Consider the following 17,999-nt stretch of genomic DNA (forward strand, 5'->3'; position numbering starts at 1 on the left):
TCTTTACTCAGACGGTGTCTTCCTGTGAGAAGGTGGAGGTGACACCATATCCTTCGAGTGTTCCCCAAGGGGTCCTCTCTCAGGATGGGACCAGGCGTCCCAAGGGGCGTTTAGCCTCCCTCTCTTGCTGGCTTGGACCTGCCTCTCTTGGCTGACCAAGAGAGTCCCCTCCGCTCCCCCCTCCCCCCAACACCCCCTGCCCCCGGCCCCAGGTGAGGGGCAACTGAGCCTCCAGGCCCCAGGCCCGAGACCGCCTCCTGTCTGTTGTGCCCAAGGGGCCGGAGGTGAAGGTCCAGGCCGAGTCAGTGAGTCGGGACACATTACGCCACAGACCTTCTTTCCTCTTCCGCCTCGCCAGTGGACACGAGGGAGCCAGCGCCTCTTCAGAGAGGGATCAGGGACAGCCTGTGCCAACCCAGAATCAGCCTGTTCCCCGAGGCAGCTCTTAGCCAGGGCAGGGCTGCAGGCGGCCAGGGGCCTGAGCCAGACCGTAAGCTCTCATTACCACCGCCTCGTCCCTCAGCCAGGCACGTTCTCCCCCAGGTGGCTGCGGTCTGTGAGGCCGGTCACTCCTGGCGCCGCCACCACAGCGTAGCGTCCTTAGAGCCGCCTTGAAGGTCATCCGCTCGAGTCCTCTGCGCCGCACTTGGCTCCCTGCCCTCCCTCTGGCATGCGGCCTTTGCTCGAGTGGGGAGCGCCCCTGCGGCCCAGCCCGGCCCATTCCTTCTTGGGCAGCTCTGATCGTTAGAAGATGGGACCTCCTGGTGACCTTGTCAGTCCCACCTGTGGTCACTCAGGCCAATTCCGCCCCCTTCCGCCTCACGGTCCTCCAGGGCCTGGACGGCCGGCGCGGGTTCCTCCTGCATCTCCTTCCCCACAGGATAACTGCCCTCGTTGGGTCAGGTGGCCTCCCGCATAGACTAGCATTCGAATCATCCTGGGTTTGAGTACTGCCAGCCTTCTTCCTGCTTTTGTGACATGGAGTGGCTCCGTCTCTCTGAGTCTGTTCCTTTCCTCGTTTTCCATGAAGATGAGGTGCCCAGCCCATGTGAGTCCCCTCTGGGCGGGGTCCAGCCAGCGCAGCAGAGGCCAGGCGGCCTTTGGGGGTGGTCACACCCCCACACACTCGCTGTCAGTGACCTTCCTCCAACACCTTTGGGGAGTTTCGTCTGTGTCCTTCATGCCCGGGATGTTTGTGGTGTGTGAGGTGAAGGAGAGTGGTGGGGGGCCGGCTGGAGATGGGGGGACTATGTTTTAAGTGATGATGGGGGGTAGCAGCAGGCAGGTGATGGCTCCGTGGAGGATTAGATGGTCTCCTGTCAAAGGGGGAGGCTCCTGGAATTAGAGCCTCCCAGCTTCTCCCACGCCCCACCCCAGGGTCCGCACGTTGCTACAAAGGAGATCAGGATCCCAGTTTTCCAATGTACTAGGAGGCAAAGAATTCTAGAATGCCATGGGTCATGCACTCCTGCCTCCTTTCTTTTGCACATGGGAACACTGAGACCGGAGAGAGGAAGGGACTTCGCGGTCACACTGCAGGAGTGGGGGCCTGGCAGCGCTGCCCCCGCCATCCCTCCGTGGGCGCCTGTCTCAGGCAGCCTGCTCTTTGACGGGCAAGATAAGTCAGCCCAGGAGCAGCCCACAGAGGGCCTGGCCCGTGCGATGGGCTCAGCACAGGGACCAGGGCTCTGCATGATCAGCCCCACCCCACCACACTCGGGAGTCTGGAACACAGCTTTCATCACTCAGCAGGCCACACTTGCTCTTTTGAGAACCTCCTGTGACTTGTCACCAAAGGTAGATCTTGCGAGTCTTTCTGTCTCAGGCTAATGAACTCCTTCCCGAGCATAAGACCCCTGTCCTCAGGTCACACCGAACAGACCTCCTCCCACTGACCAGTGGAGCAGGTGTGCACAGGAAGGTGGTCCCCTCCCTTGTTCTGGGGCCTCCGGGCATCTCGCTCCCCGGCTTTCCAGGAAGACGGGAGCCTGCCCACTGGTCCCATTCCTGGAAGAGGGACCGGTGGGACAACCGAAGCCGAGGGGGGAGCTTGCCCGGGGCTCAGGAGCAGGGCTGCTTTCCCCTCCCCTCTTCGGCTACTTGGCCTGGCTTTTTCAGCCTGATTGGCCTAGGGCCTGCACTGCCTAATGTAGCCATCAGAGACACTCCTTCACAGAGGAGGCGGAGGCGAGCGGGTCAGCGGGGGGCTTTTTCACCTGTTCCCCCCCACGCCCAAAGACCCAGGAGGGATTGCAGAGGGGGCGCCTCCGCTTGTGAGTGAGAGGTTGCGTGGACCCTGGTCAGTCGGGGCGTGATCTCCAGAGCAGGGAGGGGGAAGGTGGGGCCGGGCTGAACTGCTGTGCCGGAAAGGCGGGGCCTGTTGATCAGAAGCTTCGCCTTTAAAGTCAGCCGTCCTCCAGGGGTTAGGAAGTCAGAAAACTGCAGACTCACACCCAGGGGACCCGGGCCCCACTCTGGAAAGAGTGTCGGTCCACTCCAGCGGGCCACGGAAGTGGACACCCAGGGCCTCTGGGGACTTGGATTGGCCCCAGGGCTGCTCACTGCATCCCGTCTGCAGGAGTGGGGCTGCTGGACACGGCTGTTCTGCCCCAAAGGCTGAAGCCCCCTTTGCTTTTCAGTTGCTGTTTTATCATTTCCAGCTTGGCCTTGAGCAGAGGAGCCTTAGTGGGGACCGTGGGGGGCTGGAGGGGCCTGTTCTCCTAAGAGGGCGGAGGCACATTCCAGCAGGTCCCAGGCGGGCTTTCCAGCACGCTATTTAAAGCGAGGCCAAGGGGTGCCTGACGCCTGGTGCCCGATATAACCAGCCGTCGTCAGGTGACCATGAGGCCTGTGCCCCAGCTGTTGCGTTTTAGGGAGCCCTGAGTGTTCCCAGCTGTGGCCCAGGGAGGGTGGGCGTCCTGGGGCTGGCTGCCTCTTGTCCTCTTAACCTTCCCAGGTTTGGAGAGCGGAGGGCAGGGAAGCCCAGTGGGGCTACTGGTAATTCTCTATATTTTTCCAGTCTTTCTATCTCAGCTCCACCACACTCCTTCCCAAACTGTACTTTCTGCCTGTGAATGAGGATCTCGCTCAACCCCATGCTCGGTAGCGCCTCGGTTAGAAGCAGCCAGAGCAAGTGGTGGCTTCCCCTGGCCCGGCTGCCTTCATGGCCCTTCTCGGCACCTTCGGAGGGTGCTCCCCGGCTGGAGTGGCAGCCGGTGGAGGGGGAAGGTGAGCCAGGCTGAAGGGAAGGCTGGCAGAGCTGGAGGGACTAGAAAACATGCCTTTGTGTGGCATCTCCTGGCACAGAGAACCTTGCAACAGAGCAGGCAGGCTGCTTGCAGGCCGGACAACTGCCACTTGGTACTGAAGCGTCCCTGTTTCCTCTTTGCAGAACTGACACTCCAACTCCAGGTGCAGCTGCGTGGGGAGAGCCCAGGCAGCAGATGTGTGCTGTCTGATAAGGGTGTGTTGATGGCTTAGGGCCCAAGGGCTTCTTGCCATGCCGTGTTATTTTGTCAAGGTGGGTTTCAGCCACCCCTGCCCCCTGGGCAATGTCTTGTTCGAGAGAAAGAACTAGAATGAGGCATAACTGAAGGTTGGGGGAGTCTTGCGGGATCCGGTGGCCTAATCAGCAAGGCAGAGATGCCCACTGTGTGCTGCGCTTTCTGCCTTGGCCCTGCCTTCCAGTGGGGTCCAGTGACACTTGAACCCTCAGCAGCCCCGCTTCCCCAGCCCCATAGCTTTTCCCGGACAGGAGGAGGCGCTTCCTGCTGCTGCTGATTACTCCTGCAGCCCCAGAAGCTGGGCATCACCCTTCTCTCCCTGCACAGGGATTGTGTTTGGGGGCCCCCATCCACCTGTGTCCTCTGGATCTAGGGACTCTGATTCCTGCCTGCCTGCCTGGGCCGTCTTACACATAAGAGCTGGCAGGGGTAGCCATGGGCTCATCACTGCGTCCCTCCCTCACCCGGCGTCTGTCCCCTCTGTGCCATTACTGCTCATCGCTGCTGGGCTTTTAATCTCCCCAGCCACCAACCCAGGCCAAATCCCACAGCTTCTGCCGAGCCAAGAACACGTCGACTGATCCCTGCTTTCCACTTTAACCTGGGTGGTTGTTTTTCTAAGTAGATACTAGCTTGTTCGCTTTGGGGAAAACATCTGGGGGGCCGGGGAAGGGGACTGTAACGCTGGTGTGAGGACAGGGAAGCAGGACGGGTAGGCAGCCAGCCTCGACTCTCAACTCTCGACTCTCTCTCGGGGCCCTGCCCAAGAGAGCTGATCTCAGTGCTGCCCGAGAACTATCAGCATTCTGATGGCGGCAGAGGGCCAAGTATGGGGCGGGGCAGTCCCTTCCCAAGCCTCACTTCCACCATTGTCGCCTTCCCACCCCACTCTGGGTTTAGGGCCCTCATGCTTCTGGCGTGGCATTCAGGGAGATTTGGGGGTTCCTGGGGATCTCTATGGGCCCAGGGAGGAGCACCTGGGCCTAGCTCCGAGCTGAGAACACCAAGACCCCCATAAGAGGTGGCAGCTACTGCTTTTGTCCAGGACCCAATGGGCAGAGCTGCCACAGGTTTGCAGGTCCTGGGAGGTGCGAGGTGGCTTAGCAGACCCTGCCCTGAGCCTCCTTGCCTGGGAGAAAGCAGGGACTTGATCCCCGGAAAAAGGGAGGCTCAGTGGGCAGGCGATGGTTCTCCCCTGGGCCAGGCCAGCCAAATTCCTCATTTAAGCCCCCTGAATAGGAAAAGCTTAAACTAACTTGCCGAGTTAGCAGGCACTCCAGGCCCCTCTGCCTGCTCAGCCAGCCAGCAGAGGGCTGCAGCCTCGGCCTGTGCCCGTGCTGGGTCCCAGCAAGAGAAGGGAGAGCCTGAGGTCGAAAGGGAGGCTCTCCAGAGACTACGACCAAGCGTGTCCCCCAGGACCCTCCTCTCCGTGCTTGTGGTAGATTGTGGCCCTCCACCCTTGAGACAGGGGACCCTGGCGGCTCCCTTCCCTTCGTCCCCGCCTCTGTGAGCGGGAGCCACTCACCTGGGAGCTCAGGTGCTGGGGTTGGGGGGCAACCGCAGGTGCTGGGGAGCCCAGCAGCCTCCGCGTGCCTCTCCCCCGGCCTCCCCTCCAGCCGGGCTCACACCTCTTCCTTCCTTTGCGGACGCCTCTTTCCTGACCCGCGGTTGCTCCCTGGGTGCCTCTGCTCAGCGCAGCGGAGCTCCAGGCTGCTGACAGCCAGCTGCGGTCTCGGCCTTAGCTTTTTTTGTTGTTGGTCGTCCTGGAGATTCAAGTGTCACATTACACGGGGCGGCCGCTGAAGTAGGGAGCCAGTGCCACCGCCGCCCCCGCAGGCGAGGGAATCCCTGCTGGGAACTGGTCCTGCGGCTGCAGATTCCTGTGCCTGCTCCCTGCCCCGAAGGTCTGCACGGCCCTCCTCTGTTCCTCCTCCGCTTCTCTCCTCCCTCCTGGCGGGTGTGGGCTGGGCCTGGGCTGTGAGCTGATGAAAGAGGAGGTCGGCTCTCACGTTCCCTGGCAAAGATGACCCCTGGGAGGTTCCACCTGAGCGGTGGAGTCGGGAGGGAGGGAGCGAGGGAGGGGGCCTGTGCCCCTCCCAGTTCTTTGCCTCCCGCCCCGCCCTCAGGAGCACCTTTGGGCCCATGTCCCTCAACCCCCAACCTGTCCCTCAGGCCACTCCCTGACAGGTTCCTCTCTGTTTTCTCCTGGGAAGGAAAGTAAACAGTGGGGGAGCTGCTGGACCACCCAAGCAGTCAGCCCTCTGGGGAGGCATCTTGGGGAAGAACTTGGGAGTCCCGAGTGACTTGGGAGTGGCCTGGCCTTAGCCTGTTGCTCGGGGGCGGCTCCGGGAGGAGGAGAGAGGACACTGCTGATCTTGTTCTTGCCAAAGAGTGTCAGCTGGGGCTGTCTCCACACTCCTGGCCCGACTGTCAGGGACGGGCTCCAGAGCCCAGGGGCTGGCTGCTTTGACATTTGGCTGGTCGTGCCACCCCAGCAGACCAGGCTGTGCCCGGAGCAGGACAGGAGCCGACCCCAGCCCGCATCTGCGAGCTGTCAATGGAGCCCTTTGAGTGTGAGCACAAAACGCCAGTGAGTCGGGGCTTGGGGGAGGGTGGGGGGAAGGAAGCCAGCCTTGTGGCCACACCACTTGGATGCCAGAGCCTCCCAGGGGCCGGACAGGCAGCCACTGTGCGGTCGGTCGCACGGGCTTGAGCCATGGAATGAGTTACACATCGGTTTTGGGCGTGGCAGGAATAGCGCCCTCTGGTGGCCGCCATGCCCTCCTTGCCAGCTCCAGCCATTCTCTCCTCAGCTAAACAGGGCAGCCAGCCCGCGCTTCCTGGGGGCTGTGTCGAAACCTGTTGTCATTCCTTGAGCCTGGCCCTCGGGGTCCTGGCTCCTCAGAGTGTTTCTTGCAGCCCCAGGCAGTGCTCACATTGAGAGGTGTTCTGCTTAGAGCAATGACGCCCGCTCTTCTTGTCTTAGGGATGTGGTGACTAGACAGCCCTACCTCTGCCCCGGCATCTCCGCTCGGGCTCCCCCACCCCGTGCCACATTGCTGCTGCAGAAATGGTTGTTTGTAACAGCCCTGATAGAACTGTGGCCCCCCCGGGCCTCTGCATCTGCCCCGGTGACCGACTGTGCCCCCAGCCTGGGGGGGTTCATTCTTCCAGCCTGGAAGGTACGACGAGGAAGACTCCAGCCATGGCTGCATCTCCTCGTTGCCCTCACCAGTGCCAGCTCTATGGTGCCGGCCCTGAGCTGCCCAGTTCCTGCTCTCAGGCAGTCCCCCCGGTCCCGGGCTGTGTACACTGGGCTGGGCACGCACAGGCTTGTTGGGGACAACAAGGAAGAGGTCACCAGGAGACAGAAGTGGAGCAGAGTGCTGAGGTGGGGTAGGGCCACTTCCTGCTGTTCTCTCCCTCCCTCCCCGTCAGAAAAGAGTGAAGAGTGATAATAAGAGCCGTGTGCTGGGCGCTGTGCAGCTCACTTCAGAGCGTCATCCTGGCCCTTATGCAGCCCAAGGGGCCAGTGCTCCTCTTGCACCGGCTTGTAGGCAGGAGTGCATAGGCTTCGGGAGGTCAGATGCTTTCCCCAAGGACACAGCTTCAGCAGCAGAGTCAGCGTCTGCACCCAGAGTCCGTGCTCCTTCCAGGGTGCCCCACTGCCGAAGGATGGAGAGGGAGCTGGGGCCCAGAGGAGTACTCCATAGAGAAGCAGTACAGAATGGGGTTCGTGCCCTGGCTCCTCTGGGTACGTGTGTTCCATGACTTTGAGAAAGCTCTTTCAGCTCACTGTCCTCATCTGTAAAATGGGCACCCCAGCAATGCCTTGTGAGGCTCGCATGAGATGCCTACCACAGTGCCAGACATGTAGCCGTGCTCCACCAGAGTTTCAGGATCGGGTGAACGAACGCTGGCTGGCGTGGGTCCGTCACCCCTTGCCTGTGCTATGCTGCCCGCTCCAGGTGCCGCCACGCTGCCATTGCCAAGTACTTCGGGGATGCGCCCCCCGCCTGCACCAAAGGCTGTGACCACTGCCAGAACCCTGCAGCTGTGCGGAAGCAGCTGGACGCTTTGGAGCAAAGAAGCAGCTGGAGCAAGACCTGCATTGGGCCCTCCCAGAGGAACAGCTTTGACCCTGAGCTGTATGAGGGAGGCCGCAGGGGTTATGGGGGCTTTAGCAGGTGAGGAGCTATGAGGCCAGGGGCCCCCAACCCACTGGAAATAGTCTGGCATTCTCTCCCTGATGCTAAGGCCAGACCAGAGGCGACACAGTGCCGTAGTCCACCCCCCGGCCCTGAGGGCCACACTGGGGCCAGGACTTCGGTGTTGCCCATGAGCTGCCAGGGCATCAGAGACATCACTGTCCCAGCAGACACGTGATAGGAGGGCAAAGCCCAGACCCAGGACTGCTCATGCCCAGCCTGTCTCCTAGGTACGATGAAGGCTCTGAAGGCAGCGGGGATGAGGGCAGAGACGAGGCCCACAAGCGGGAATGGAATCTCTTCTACCAGAAGCAGATGCGCCTGCGCAAGGTGAAGGGGATGGGGGCTCAGTGGGGTCCAGGTGGCCCCCTGCTCACACCCTCTCAGCCCCTTCCCTGGTGCTGGACTGGGAGCTGTCTTGCTGCGGGGCAGGATGCCTCACGGGCCCTCATGTCATCTTCCAGGGCAAAGACCCCAAAATAGAAGAATTCGTACCGCCAGGTCAGTACAGAGATGCCCCCTGGGCTGGTCTCAGGGTGTGGATGGAGGATGCCTCACTGGGGGGTTGGGGATGCCAGATAGCAGAAAGGAGAGTGGAAGGACTCGCCTCTGCTCCCCCAGATGCAGACTGTCCCCTGAAAGAGGCTTCTAGTAGGAAGATCCCCAGACTCACTGTGAAGGTAAGAGGTGGGCAGCTCGTCACACCTGCCCCCCGGGATCCCCCCCAACCTGAGACTGTTTGACCAACTTCCCTCCCCTGTGCAGGCCCGTGAGCACTGCCTGGGCCTCCTGGAGGAGGCTCTGAGCAGCAACCGCCAGGCCGCAGGTTCCACGGATGGGTGAGTGACGCCAGGGCCGAGGAGCGGTCCCCAGGCTCCTGTTCCCTTGGAGACGCAGGAGCCCCAGCCCCCCTCCCCACAATGGGACCCGTCTTACTCCCAGGGGGTGTGAGTCTCCACAGCCTCACCAGGGGGCAGGCTTGGCCACAAGCGAGGGGCTGCCAGGAGCTGCTGAGGGACAGTAAACCACAGGGGACCAGACGGCCCAGGTCAGAATCCCTGTGCCCAAGGCCGTTCCTGAAGCCATCTCCAGGGTCCCCAGGGAGGATCTAACAGGGAGGGGCCTCAGGGCTACCTGATACCCTAACCTCATTCCTACCCTCAGATCTGATCTCCAGGCCAAGGCAGTGGAGCTGGAACACGAGACATTCCGAAATGCCAAGGTGGCCAACCTGTACAAGGCCAGCGTGCTGAAGAAGGTGGGCACCGGGCGGGGTGGGCGGGGCATGCTCCGGGCTCTGGGTGGGAGAGACAGCCTGCCACACAGGGGGCGCTTATTCCCGGGGGAGCCCGACCTCCCTCCTTTCCCGGCTGGAAGTATTTCTAGCCAACCCCGTGCGAACTAGAACTTGTCCAGTGCCCAGGTGCTGCAGAACCCACTCGTGGGAAGCCTGGGCTGGGGGCTGTCAGGAGCTAGGGGTGCCAACAACAGCGTTCCCACCTGTCCCTGCCCCAGGTGGCTGAGATCCACAAAGCCTCCAAGGATGGGCAGCCCTACGATGTGGGAGGTAGTGCCAGGAGCTGCAGCGCCCAGGCCGAGCCCCCAGAGCCCAGCGAGTATGACATCCGGCCGGCCTCCCAGGTGTACTCGGTGAGTGGCGTCCTGGTGTCCCCACCAAACCTGGGTCCAGGAGAGGCGGCACGGCCCCTTGCCCTCAGCGAGGGCATAGTCCTTGCTCTCCTGGCATCACAGCCCTGGCCCTAGGGCGCCCCAGGGCAGGCCTTTGCGCTTCCGTACTCTGCCAGCTACGCCCCTGCAGCCCCCCACAGCGCTCGTCTCGCCAGCCCGACCCCCAAGCCTTGTCCCGCCCCGCTTTTCCCGCCCCCACTCCCGGGAGCCCCACCCACGCGGCCATCCCTGGGCCCTCTAGAGAGTGCCCTGAAAAAAAAAAAAGAGAGAGTGCCCTGGAGGCACCTGGGGTCAGAAGCCTCTCTCCCCCTCACAGCTCAAACACAAGCGGGTGGGAGCTGGTTTCCCGAAAGGCTCCTGCACGTTCCAGACGGCCCCTCAGCTGATGGAGAAGACGCGGCTCAAGGAGCAAGACCCCCGGCCAGTGCAGGGAGGCGAGCAGGAGCCGCCCGGCTGGCCCCGTGGCCGCCAGGATGAGGACTGCGCTGAGCCTCTCCCTGGGCCCAGAGCAGAGGCCCCCGGGAGCGGTGCTCATTGTGGGGCGCCCTCCCCCGAGAAGAAGGCAAAAGGCCCCTCTCCGGGCAGTCCTACCGCCAAGGCCCGGGTTGGCAAGAAGCAGCAGCTCCTGGCCGCAGCGGCCCTCAAGGACTCCCAGAACATCGCCCGCTTCTTCTACCAAAGGACTGAGAGCTCTCCTCCGCTCACTTCAGCCCCAGGGGCAGAGGGTGCCAGCCCTTGCCGTGACGGGGCACGGGGACCCCTGACGGCCCCAGAGAAGTGCACAGGGGAGGAGGATGGAACCATGGGACGTTTGGCTGCCCACCCCCAGACCAAGGAGTGCTCCGAGGAGGGGCCAAGGTGAGGTCACCGGCAGTCCTGGAATCCTCTAGAATTCCCTCTGCTAACTGGGCCTCTGAAGCCCGGGGCCTGTTCCCACGATGGGCTTCACTGGGCCACCTGGGCTGAGGGTGCGGCTGGCATCTGGAGCTCTGACGCCTGCTCTCCCTTCCGGCCAGTGCCTGCCCACTCAGAGACCAGAGGCCCCCAGAAGGCCAGCCCACCCCCACAAAGGAGGCACAGAGGGGCAAGCGGCCCAGACCCCAGCAGGTACTGAGAGGGGGGAAGATACCTGTCTACCAGGCTGGTGTCTGCTCTGGGTAGGGGTTTGGGAAAATCATCTCTTCTTTCCACATCCCAGGGCAGATGGGCTGGGCTAGAGGGAGCCAGGAGGTGCTGAGGCCCAGTCTTCCAGGAGGGTAGGGGCCGGTAACAGGGAGCCCAAGAGTGACCCTCCACTGTGGCCCTGCCCAGGAGAACCCAGAGAGCCAGGCTCAGAAGAGGCCATGCCCCTCAGCCAACGTCTCCATCTTAGCTGAGACCAAGGGCAGCGTCTCAGCCAGCGATCAGGGCAGCTTGAACCCCCGAGGCTCCTGCCAGCTCTTGGCTCCTGGCATCTCGCTGAAGGAGGCTGCGAACGTCGTGGTCAAGTGTCTGACCCCTTTCTACAAGGAGGGCAAGTTTGCATCCAAGGTAGGGTAGGTGCATGGGCTCTGTTCTCCCCTGAGCCTGGGGCACTTGGGTGCAGTGCATGGGTGGGTAGGGAGTGTGAGCCCCCGGAGAAAGCAGGGCGGAAGCAGGCCAGCCCGGAAGCCTGCTGCCCACTGCCTGGGTCTGCCTCGCTCTTGGATCGCAGCTGTGGGTCGCTCAGAGAGCAGGGTGAGGTTCTGTGCTCTCTGCTCCTCTCCACTCTCTGTCCCCAGGAGCTGTTTAAAGCCTTCGCCCGCCACCTCTCACACTCGCTGACCCAGAATCCGTCTCCGGGAAGGAGTGGTGAGTGCCTGCATCACCGGCCGGGAGGTGCTGTGGGGGCCCTGTAGTGGGGAGACTGGCTCTCACTCTCCCCCATCCCGAATCCAGTGAAGGAAGAGGCCCAGAACGTCATCAAGCAGTTGTTCCACGGCCGAGCCCGGTGCGAGAGTGAAGCTGACTGGCACGGCCTGTGTGGCCCGCGGAGATGACCGACAGCTGCCCGACGGGGCCGGTGTCCTCCCCGGACTCCACCGCGGCCCAGCCCTGGCCTCGCTCAGGAACGGGGAAGGTAGGCGGCCTCCTGCTGCTGGGGCATCGCCTGCTCTCAGGCTCTTCCCCCTTCCAGCCACGCCTTGCTTTGGAAATGGGCCTGGACACCTCCCAAATCAAGGTCAGAGGTCAGCCCACCTTTCTCTTTGCTTGCGAAACCTGAGGTCCTCTTTCTCCTAGCCTCCCTGCCTCCCCGGCCCTCGTGGCTGGGTTTTCTGGGCCAGAGCCTCAGATCAGAAAGTGACAGGAGGTGTGGCTGCTGCCAGAGGAACAGGAGAAAGGCCCCTCCACCCTGTGTACTTAGCGCGTTTTAAGCCGGGGGTGAGGCCCACCGGTCCGAGGCTTTGGGGCCTACTCAGAAAGAGCCCGGGCTGGCCCCGGGTCCGCCCCCACCACCGTCTTCCCTCGCGATGCCAGCCTCCAGCCCAGCCCAGGTGCAGAGCTCATGGGAAGACGGGCAGCAGCCAAGCCCTGCTCCCTCTCAGCCCCTGGTCGGGAAGGCCAGGTGGGGCTGCGACAGTTACCAGAGGAATAAAGTCCTGTTGGTTCTCATGCACACGCACGCAGCCCTGTTCTCTCGAGAGTTTTATTTCCTCAGCAGCTGCTGCTCCCAGGGCTGGGCTCATGCTCAGGTCGGGCCAGGGCCCAGGTGGGCATCTCCCCAGACTGGGCAACGTTGGATGCCCAAGCCAAGTTCCTGCAGCGCCCACCCCAGAGGGAGTCTCGTGACTCTTTCCCAGTTGAAGTCGCTCTAGCAGCCCCTCCCCGTGGGCCAGCTGGGCTGTGCTGCAGCAGGTTCCAGAACAGCCAAGCAGTGAAGTCCAGGCCAGACTGGCCTGACAGCATCCAAAGGAGACCGTCCGGGTGAGACTTGGGCCAGAGAGGCTTCCTGTCCTCGTCTCTGCCCCTCCCCCACCCCTCTTGGGTGAAGCCCGGCCACTAAGTGGAAGGAGAGTTGCGGTCCAGCAGGAAGGTGATGGTGTGCTTCAGCTCCTGGGCCTGTGCGGGCACAGGCATGTGAGGCCAGGGCTCCCCAGCCAGCCCCCTGCCTCTGCCCCCAGCCCCACCACACCGGAGCAGTGGGCAGAGGCCTGGGCCCAGGCTCCCAGGCACACCAGGCCTGGGTGGGGCACTTGCCACCTTCTCAGGGCGCAGAGGCCACCCACCTGCAGCAGCTCAAACCAGATGGTCTGGGGGTTGTCAGCCGAGCCATAGTTGAGTTCCAGGCCAGGGGAGCCCTCAGCCCCCAGTGGGCTCAGCACGCGGAGCCGCTGCAGGTCCCTCAGGGCGATGGAGCAGCACAGCTCCTGGGGGCGGGGAGGGGGGATGGGGGGAGACATAACAGAGCTTGGTCCCTCTGGGGGAGGGGTCAGTGTGGGTGGTGGGCGACGAGTGGCCCGAGAGTGCCCAGGCCAGCACTTGGGTCAGGAGCCTGGCCCACCTGAGAGCTGGGGTCCATGAGGATGAGGTGCTGGCAGTTCAGCCCCAGGAGGCCAGGGCCGGGCAGGGCCGGCTCGCTCGCTCTCAGCACCGTGTAGACGGTGTGGCCAAAGAGGGGCAGGTCACTCACGGCCTCTGCGGATGGAGGGGCCGAGCAGGAGTTCTGACCGCTGGGGCCCCGGGACCTGCCGGACGTTGCCCCCAGGACAGAGGAGAGGGCAGGGCAGGTGGAGAGCTTCCTCAGCCCCTCCACCCTCACCCTCCCTTGCTGGGGCTCCCGCCTCTGCCCCAGCTGCCCCCTAGCCCCAGACCCACCTATGAAGCTGATCTGCGCTTCCTGAGAGCTGCACCCTTGCAGCTGCCTCAGCTCCTGGCCCACCAGTCTCCTCACAGCGGCCACGTTCATCCGACACTGCAGCTGCTTCGGCAAGTAAACCAGCAGGTCTTGCCTAGGACACAGCCTGGTCAGTCAGAGCTGGGCATACAGCAGATGCTAAGTAGATGAACCAGTGGCTACCGTGGGTGAGACCGGGGATCCAGACGCATGAATGAGGCGTGGGCTCTGCCCTTGAGGAGCGTGGGGGGTGGGCAGGTGTGCCCAGCCCCCATTTGGTTAGGGCCACAAAGGGTACAAGTGGCCTTGACCTTGGAGGAGGGGGTCGGGGTGGTGGGGTGACAGGAGGCGTGAGGGCTGCGTCCACACTCACTCTGAGGGGGCCTCCTCGTGGTTCCTGCTGAGGTGCTGCAAGGCAGCCAGCCTGGCGAGTCGGGCATCTTCCTGGGCGCTGACCAACAGCTTCCCCTGCAGGTAGTCCCACAGCACCTGAGGGGGAGCAGCGAGGGGGCAGCTGTGCCCAAAGCCCCACCTGGTGGGTGGCTCCTGGGCCTCAAGCCCCCCGCCCCCACCCAGGGAGGGACTCTCCCTCAAGCTGCAGCCGAGGCTCCAAGCACCAGCGGCACGGCAGCGCGGGGCCCAGTGGGGCTGACCTGGCCGTAGTGGGTGCTGACGTAGGTGGGATTATCAAAGTGCAGCGGGGTCTCCCAGCCGAGCCGCCAGCTGTGCAGGCTCACGTCCGGACCCACCACCTCGCTGTTGAGGTACTCCCGGGGCCACAGGGGCCGCACCGGCTGGCCTGCGCGGGGAGCCCGGGTCCACAGCCTGCCCTGCCGCCCGGGGCCAGCCCCGCCCACAGCCCTGCCAGCTCCAGCGTGGGAGCTGCCTCCCCCGTGGCCAGAAGAGTGGACTTGGCAGGCAAGGCCACATCCCTGAATCCAGCTGGGCCACGCCTCCTCCCCAGGTCAGGTGGCCTACCTTCCCCTTTGATGAGGAAGAGGGCAAATTCCTGCACTTCATGGGGGTCCGTGATGCCCATCTGCCCACACATCTCCTCCAGCACTTCTGCTGCCACCTGGACATGCGGACAGGGCTGTGACGGGGGTGCTGGGGAGGGAAGGAGGCTGCGGGGGGAGGGGTGTCCCCAGAACTGATGCCCACGGCTTCCCTGGGTCTCCCCAGCCCCTTCTCTGTGTCCCTGTGCTCACCGTGAAAGTGTGGGTTTTGGTCTTGTACTCCACACCCCCAGGCAGGTGAATTAGGAGCAGGTGGGCTGCTTGTCCTTTCTGCCAAAGCAGGTACGGGGTCAGTACCCCAGTGGGCAGAGGCCCCAGCTCCCCCCACCCAGAGGGAGTCCCAGAACACCCAGCCGCCTGCACCGCCCATACCAGGAAAGCCTGCATTTCGCCTGGGGAGGGCAGCTGCCGGCGCCCCCCGTACTTGACTGTGCGCTGGAGGTGCTCCTGGCAGCTCTGGGCCAACTCTGCAGAGAGGAGCCAGGCTGGGGTCATGAGCATCTCCAAACCCCTCCCCAAGCAGCCGAAACCCCAGCCTGGAAGCCCCTCCCACCGGCACCTTGGCTCAGGGCCGAATGCTGCAGAAACTTGGTCACGTAGGGCATCAGCAAGGTTGACGGGGGAAAGTAGCCTGTGAGGAGGCTGAGGAAAGTCCACCCTCGAGCGCAGAGTCTCCTGCAGGGCAGAGCCTGGGCTTTGGGCCGGCCGGGCAGCAGCACTTTGGGCTGCCCCCGAGAGGCCCGCCACCGACCCCCGCCCGTCCCCCACACTCACGGCCGGGGGTGTCCTGTGATCTGCTTGATGACCTGGCAGTAAATCTCATCCCTGAGGTTCTCCTCCTGGCACAGCTGTGGGGACAGGAAGGGCAGCGGGTAGTGGGTCGGGGGCAGAGCTGCAGTGCGGTGCAGTGCAGTGGAGTGAGGGATGGCGTGGGATCTGAAGTCAGCGAAGTCCTGCCAGTGGCCGTGGGCTGGGGGCCAAGTCACCTCTCGGTCTTGGTCTCACTCGGCTTAATAACATCTGCACAACTGGCCACTCAACTAAGTCACCATCTTTACCTGCTTCCAGGCCGTGCTCGGCCCTGTCCTCTTTCTCTGGTCCCTCTGTCTTAGTCATCTCTGCTGACCCCCTCATCTCCTTGACCTCGAAGGGCTGCGGTGCCCTTGGGCCTCTGTCTGCTGATGACTCCCGGTGCCTGCCTCCAGCCCAGACTTCTCCCACGAAGCCCAGACCCTCCACCTGCAAGACTGGGACTTCAGACTTCACGCGTCCCAAACAGATTCCTCCACCAGGCCGGCCCCGTCCTCACTCAGGCTTCCTTGTGGCGACCAGCATGGCTCTGGCCTAGGCCTCCGTGTCCCCCTCGGCCCCTCGCTCTCACCCGCCACGTGCACTTCATAGCAAACCCTGCTGCTGCCTCTGGGCCTGGGCCAACCATGTCTCACCTGGGATCGTGGCAGGAACCCTCTCCTTGCCCTTAAACTCCCAGAATCGCAAACAACCGCCAGAGCGACCCCACCAAATGTAAGCCACGTCTCTTCAAAACCCTCCAGTGTTCTCCCAGACCTCGAAAAATCCAAGTCCTGACAGCGGACCACAAGGCCTACCGTGACGCGGACCCACTGTTCCTCCTGGTCCACGCCTTCCACTCTCCCCCTTGTTCACTGGGCTCCAGCCACACTGGCCCTGCTGGGGCCGAGGCTCACCCCCGCCTCTGCCTGCATGCGTGCCCCCAGGCCCTGCCCCCATGCATACGTGCCTCACTCCCTGGCCTCCTTCAGGTCTCTGCTCCAGGGTCACCTTGTCACCAAGCCTTCTGCACTGTAGCAGCCCCTCCCCTGCTTTATCACTCCATGGCACTGTGCCCTGGACACGTTGCATCAGGGTTTACTGAGTGTCTCCTCTAACCAGGCTGTAAGCTCTGCAGGGACTTGGCCTGCTTGGTTCACTGCCCTGCCCCCAGCACGTAGGTGCTTGATAACTAATTTTGGATGCTTTGAATGTATAGTGACCAGGGGACAGGGGGTCCCGTGGAGGCCCAGGCAGGAGGACAGGAAGGGGCCCTCAGGGCTCACTGACTCCCCACAGCTTCCAGCTCACTCTCCTACCTTCAGCAGCCCATAGAGGAGATGCAGGTCGTTCTTGCCCCGGGGCTTGGACTGGTCCCCCATAAACTGCATCAGAGCTGCGGGCAGGATGAAAAGCACGGTGAGCTGGGCTGGGGGCCTGGCCCTGGCTCATGCTGTCGCTATGCAGGGCCATCTCATGCCTTGCTCTCAGAATGCGTGTGAGCCAGGCAGAGCAGCAGTCTCAGCTGCACCGATGAGGAGACAGGGTTCAGAGAGATTCTGTGGCCACCCAGGGCTACACCAAGCGCATAGCAAGCCAGACCCACCGCTGCCTTCCAGCCCAGACTCCACACAACCCACAGCCCCTTGGGCATGAGTAGAAGTGGGTGAGGGCCATGTGGTATAGGAGCCACCAGTGAGCTTCCCCGAGTCGGCGAACTCAAGGACAGAAGGCGACCAGGTGCCTGGGTCCCAGGCACTGCAGACATGGCGACCCAGGACACTGTGGCTACTTACCCTGGAAGCTTTCCACAGCCCACCTGTTCACGTCCTCGTCACTGACACTGATGAGTGATGCCTGGATGGGAGCCTGCGGCCAAAGAGGCTGGCTGTGGGTCTGGGGCCATGGGGGCAGGTCTGCTGTCCCGGCTCCTCCCCACCGTCCCCCTTACCTTGCTGTACTGCACCAGGCTGGCCATGGCCTTCCTCTCGGCATCTTCACCTGTCTGGCCCAGCCTGAGGGGGCGGAGGGGAGGACAGCCCTGCTTGCTTAGCCCTCCCACCCCCATCCCAGGCTGGGTAGGGAGGGTGCTAAGAGCCCTGGCCCAGTGGCTCTGAGCAGGGAGTGTCGCACTTCAGGGACACTGAGGATGGGCAGGCATGGGGCGGGCCCAGGGCACTCACAGGGTCTGGGGCTTCCGGAAGTAGCGCAGGGCAAATTCCTGCATGGTGTAGTCGGAGTCCGTGGGCAGGGTGATGCAGGCCACAGACGGGGACAGGCTGGTGGCCAAGTTGTCACTGTGTGCCTGGCTCCAGGGGTGGGTGGGGAACTTAAGGGCACAGGAGACGTAGTGCCACCCGAGTGTCCCCTGGCCTGTCCAGCAGCCCTGCCCAAGCCCCCACCCCAGCCCAACCCAAGAGAAGCAGGCAGAGCAGCTACAGTGAGCACACCACCAGAAGCCAGGAAAGTCAAGAGCTGTTTATTGAGCATCTTCCAGGTGGCGCTGAGTTAGCTACCACGAGGGCCACACAAGAGGCAGACAGCCCAGCCCCTGCCCGTAGGGAACTCACAGCCCTGCTGGGGAGACAGGACAAGAAATTGGGAGCGGGCAGAGAGGCGGCATCAGACCAAGCGCTGCCCACCAGGCGTGGGGTGGCCCTCCGCCGCTCTGGGGCAGTCGAGCCCTTTCTTTCCTCGACTCCTAGGTAGGCCTCGCCTTGGCGTCTCCCGTCTTCCTCACCTCCGAGGCCTTATCCCACTCTCCGTGCTGCAGCTGAGTCTTGTGCCGGCCATTCCGCTGCTCCTTCGAGAAGGAAAAGTCCGGAGCAGCAGCCGGCTGCACTACGTCAGCAGGAAAGAGTCCGGAACGGCCCCCGGTGGAGCCAAACTGCCAGCCTGGGGGAAACACCCAAGGGTGGTGTCTCACCCCCCGGCTCCTCTG

At 63.2% G+C, this 17,999-nt stretch overlaps 2 protein-coding genes across 2 annotated transcripts in view; one reads left to right on the forward strand and one right to left on the reverse strand.

Moving 5' to 3' along the window:
- Positions 1-12,045, forward strand: part of RECQL5 (RecQ like helicase 5) — a 31,772-nt gene extending 19,727 nt beyond the window's left edge. The window contains exons 9-20 of the mRNA XM_060080951.1: positions 7,472-7,690; positions 7,942-8,041; positions 8,176-8,212; positions 8,333-8,391; positions 8,477-8,550; positions 8,876-8,969; positions 9,227-9,361; positions 9,717-10,258; positions 10,417-10,507; positions 10,712-10,930; positions 11,161-11,230; positions 11,318-12,045. Of these exons, the coding sequence (XP_059936934.1) occupies positions 7,472-7,690; positions 7,942-8,041; positions 8,176-8,212; positions 8,333-8,391; positions 8,477-8,550; positions 8,876-8,969; positions 9,227-9,361; positions 9,717-10,258; positions 10,417-10,507; positions 10,712-10,930; positions 11,161-11,230; positions 11,318-11,418 (1,741 nt within the window). The 3' untranslated portion in view covers positions 11,419-12,045. The remainder of the gene's footprint in view (positions 1-7,471; positions 7,691-7,941; positions 8,042-8,175; positions 8,213-8,332; positions 8,392-8,476; positions 8,551-8,875; positions 8,970-9,226; positions 9,362-9,716; positions 10,259-10,416; positions 10,508-10,711; positions 10,931-11,160; positions 11,231-11,317) is intronic.
- Positions 12,046-12,418: 373 nt separating this feature from the next.
- MYO15B (myosin XVB) overlaps positions 12,419-17,999 on the reverse strand; it is a 30,623-nt gene continuing 25,042 nt past the window's right edge. Inside the window, 16 exon segments of the mRNA XM_060082711.1 lie at positions 12,419-12,478; positions 12,646-12,786; positions 12,921-13,054; positions 13,235-13,368; positions 13,627-13,742; positions 13,907-14,052; positions 14,232-14,328; positions 14,462-14,539; positions 14,642-14,736; positions 14,829-14,944; positions 15,044-15,117; positions 16,378-16,454; positions 16,855-16,927; positions 17,010-17,073; positions 17,242-17,387; positions 17,799-17,953. Coding sequence (XP_059938694.1) covers positions 12,419-12,478; positions 12,646-12,786; positions 12,921-13,054; positions 13,235-13,368; positions 13,627-13,742; positions 13,907-14,052; positions 14,232-14,328; positions 14,462-14,539; positions 14,642-14,736; positions 14,829-14,944; positions 15,044-15,117; positions 16,378-16,454; positions 16,855-16,927; positions 17,010-17,073; positions 17,242-17,387; positions 17,799-17,953 — 1,706 coding nt within the window.

The sequence above is a fragment of the Mesoplodon densirostris genome, chromosome 18 (assembly GCF_025265405.1).
Source record: "Mesoplodon densirostris isolate mMesDen1 chromosome 18, mMesDen1 primary haplotype, whole genome shotgun sequence".
NCBI lineage: Eukaryota > Metazoa > Chordata > Mammalia > Artiodactyla > Ziphiidae > Mesoplodon > Mesoplodon densirostris.